We start from the raw sequence: 3,978 nt of genomic DNA, 5'->3' as shown, positions 1-3,978 counted from the left end.
GAGGTCAGAGGTCAGAGGTCAGTCTGATCTTTAGCTTCCAGCTGGAAGAACTGAAGCTGACTCTAGATCTATCCCTCTAGATCGCTCCTCTTTAGGCCCAAAGATAATAGCTTCACTTTTGTTTCTGTTCAGCTGGAGAAACTTTTGTCTCATCCAGATGTTTCTGTTCTCAGCATCTGTTCAGTGATTGGATGGGGTCAAAGGTCACCTGGTGGTAGAGCTGTGTATCATATCAATATCAACAAAAAGGGTCAAACATTAAAGGTGTTCATACTTTTTACAGGCAGCTTTAATCCAGCTGTGGTTCTATTGATGATTCCCAGTTCAGTCAGATTTCAGGCTGTAACTGGTCCTACTGGGACCAGTACAGCTGACTGGTTTGTTTCCAAACCCAGCAGATAAAAACTATTCATCATTTTCCTTCTGTTATTATCCTCTCTGCTGCTCTGACACCAAACTGAGATACGTCAGAAGGTTCTGGTCGTGACTAAAGTCCAAAGAGCAGAACCAGAAACTCCATTATGACTGGAGAACCAGTCAGCAGCTGATGAGGCGTGAGTGTGTTCAGGTGTGGCGTTGGCATGGCAACGGGAACAAATCGGGCGTGGCTCGGCGTGTGTGTGTGTCTGAGATTCTGTGTGTGTGTGTGTGTGTGTGTGTGTGGATCAGGGTGTGTCGTTCCCTCAGGTCACAGTTTACTCATGAACACATTTGTAGCTGCAGGGAGGAAAAATTACAGCTTAGACCAAATCAAACAGGTTCAGATTGTTTTTAACCTCAGTGAGGAAAATACAGTCAGAACAGGCACTGAATTGGTCAGAACCGGGTCAGAACTCTTTTATTTATATTTCTATTTACTTCCAATGGTTGATATTTTTCATTTGTTCTCTCATATTTTAGTGATTTTATGTCATTTTGTCCTGATTTCCTTGTTTTTGTTTTTTTCTTTTGCCCATTTCTACCTTCAGTGATCCTGCAGGATGTGGAGTAACGGACAGATTAGGGATTAAATAATCAGATTATTTTCATTTTTGATTGGAGCCTCCCTGCTGGTTCTGATCTTTCTGCAGAGCTCAGCTGGATGTTTACAGCAAACATCCGGACCTTCATCTGTCTGACACAGAGACGCTATTGTCCATCTCTGTGAGGCGTCTCTGTCCTCCTGTCCGTCTCTCTCTCTCCGTCTCTCTCCGTCTCTCCCTCCATCTCTCTCTCTCTCCGTCTCTCTCTCTCCGCCCGTCATTTCCTCTGACTCTCTCTGAATCACAGGTGAGTAAGCGGCTGCAGAATGTGCAGCGTGCTCAGACCTGCTGCAGGACAGCAGAGCGGTTAAAACCCGGCGCTCGCCCAGAACCAGAACATTCTCCTCAGCTGATTTCTGGATCCACCGACATGCAGAGCTGCTGGGTTTTACTCTGCGTGGTTCTGGCTGCTCTGGGCTCGGTCCAGACCACCTACACCTCCTACTGTGAGTACCTGGACTTGTTCTGCCGCTCAGATTTGGTTCTGATGCTTCATTTTCCCTGAAGCATCAGAACCTTTCTGCTTATCATCGTTTCCTCTCAGTGAACTGGGAACCAGAACCAGAACCAGAACCTGGATCCAGACGAGGCTGAAGTGGTTTGGTGGAGGGTTCTGTTCAGCTGCAGGTTCTGTTCAGCTGCAGGTTCTGTTCAGCTGCAGGTTCTGTTCGGCTGGAGGTTCTGTTCAGTCTGGTTCTGTTGGGTTTTGGGTGTCTGTATCAGTGCAGAGTTTGGTTCTGTGATCCAGAACCAGAAGGAACCTGCAGCCATGTTTCGTTTTGGCTCCTGGACCAGAGAACAGTTTGTGGTTCTGAACCAGAACCGATCGGATCGGATGGATTCGTTGATCCAGACAAGTTCTGATCCTGGAAGATGATTTGTGCCAGGACCCGGTTCTGAAGTTTGGACCTTCTTTTGGGTTCAGAACCAGGTCCGGTTCCGCTCTGGGCTCCATATGATGGATCTGTGATCTACCAATCAGGCGTATCATTATGACCACCTGCCTGGCGGCCCGGTCCGGTTCCTGAGCTGCAGTTTGACCTCCATGTTCAGCAGAAATGTTTCTGTCTAACTGAAGCTTGGTGACCAGTCTGGACTGGGTCGGCTTTACTGGTCCAACTGGACAGAACCAGGTTTCCCTCCAGTCTGGGGTCAAATCACAGGGATGATGTTTGGCTCTCTTTGATCATTTCTTGCTCTCAGACTTTGTTTTCTCATCTCAAGTCAGAACAAGTTACAAAAAGACTGAAAATGAACTGAATACATTTATTTTACTTCCTGTTTTCATCACTTCTGATGTTTGGTTGGATTCTTCTTCTCTGTTTCTGCTTCGGATCAGAACCCAGAGGTCCAGACGGTCATAATGTTCTGCCTGATGTTTGAATGTTTCTGGAAAACCATCAGAATAAAACTTCCTGTTCAGACATGAAGCAGGTCCAGACCGGCTGACTCAGAACCAGAACAGAATCAGGACAAACAGAACCAGCTGAACAGAACCAGCTGAACAGAACCAGCTGAACAGAACCAGCTGAACAGAACCGCCTTCCTTCAGAACAACAAGCAGATTTTTATTCTACTGAAAAGGCAGAAATGAAAGAAAAACGACGTAAACCCAGCAAAGTGGATCTGGATCATGTCCTCAGATCACCGCCGCTCTGCAGGAGGGAGACGCCCAGCGGGGGGTAGGGGGGGGGGCAGACCGGGGCGGGGGGGTAAACAGACACCAGGGTGAGGCCCGTGAGCCCCCCCTGCCCCGCCTTCGCCTCAGGATACAGAGTTTGGAGACGTAGCAGAGAAAAATCCAGAAGGATCTGTCGACACACGACTGAGAAACAAACAGAACCTCAGAGGAGATCTGAGGTTCTGAGGTTCTGCTGCTCTGAGGTTCTGAGGTTCTGCTGCTCCGACCCGATCCAACACCACCAGGTTTAACAACAACAACCTGCAGAGCTTCAGCTGGTGGAACCAGAGTCCAGATGTACCAGCTGGTTCTGGTCCAGTAAATCTGCAGAGGGCAGCTGGGTCCAAAAGTATTCATACCCTGACAGAGTCAAAACCACCAAGTTTGTTTCTATGGAAACGTTTAACTGTCAGAGAAAGAGTTTAATTACAGATTATAACTTATTAATAACTTATTAATAAGGAGTAAATCCCTCATTCCCTTTATTTCCTCTGGTTATAAACATCCTGAGGTTTTACTGTTTTAACGTTTTATGACTTTTCTCTTTAAATGAAAAGATAACTGAATTTCTGATTGGACAGGAAATCTGCTAAAGATCATAAAAAACAAGATCAACTTAGAGATAATTGATCTGATTTATTGACCTTTGAAAACAAATTAATAATCATTTTCTTTCTCCTCAGTAATAAATGTAAACATCCTGTTTCTGATTTATCTTCAGGATGAACTCCAGGCCTCTGAGGCTCTTTACCATCACCCTAATCTTGAGCTGCCTCCTCAGATTATCTATAAGATCCAGGGCAAGACTTGGACTAGGCCACTCTAACATTAACATCACCTTGATGGACAAATTAAAATATGACAAATGTGACTGAGGGGTATGAATACTTCTGAGCTTCCTGTTTTTGATGCGTGACGGCGCCATGTTGACCTCCTGAAGGTCGTTCAGGGTCACTGGTTTGCATGTGGATCCAGTTTCCTCCAGAACCGATCGGGCTGACGAGAAAAAGTCAAAACAGAAAAAAAAACTCAGAAAATACAGAAAATATGTGAGAAAGGATGAAAACCAATCAATTTGAGACTGCAGCAATGGTTGCTGCATCGCTGCGTTGCCCAGTTGCCCCATTGCCCCGTTGCTCCGTTGCCATGTTGCTCCGTTGCCATGTTGCCGAGTCGCCCCGTTGCCGAGTCGCCCCGTTGCCATGTTGCCATGTTGCTCCGTTGCCATGTTGCCGAGTCGCCCCGTTGCCGAGTCGCCCCGTTGCCATGTTGCCA

General features: G+C 46.6%; 1 protein-coding gene across 2 annotated transcripts in view; it reads left to right on the top strand.

The window, feature by feature from the left end:
• Nucleotides 1–908: 908 nt before the first annotated feature.
• lamc2 (laminin, gamma 2) overlaps nucleotides 909–3,978 on the top strand; it is a 13,975-nt gene continuing 10,905 nt past the window's right edge. For both annotated transcript variants that reach the window (XM_007578084.2, XM_007578083.2), the window contains exon 1: nucleotides 909–1,468. In XM_007578084.2, coding sequence (XP_007578146.1) covers nucleotides 1,393–1,468 — 76 coding nt within the window. In that variant the 5' untranslated portion in view covers nucleotides 909–1,392. The remainder of the gene's footprint in view (nucleotides 1,469–3,978) is intronic.

This window comes from Poecilia formosa, unplaced genomic scaffold, assembly GCF_000485575.1.
Source record: "Poecilia formosa unplaced genomic scaffold, Poecilia_formosa-5.1.2 Scaffold466, whole genome shotgun sequence".
In the NCBI taxonomy this organism is placed as follows: Eukaryota; Metazoa; Chordata; class Actinopteri; order Cyprinodontiformes; family Poeciliidae; genus Poecilia; species Poecilia formosa.
The sequence above is the reverse complement of the archived record's forward strand: the minus strand, read 5'-3'. Positions and strand labels throughout refer to the sequence as shown.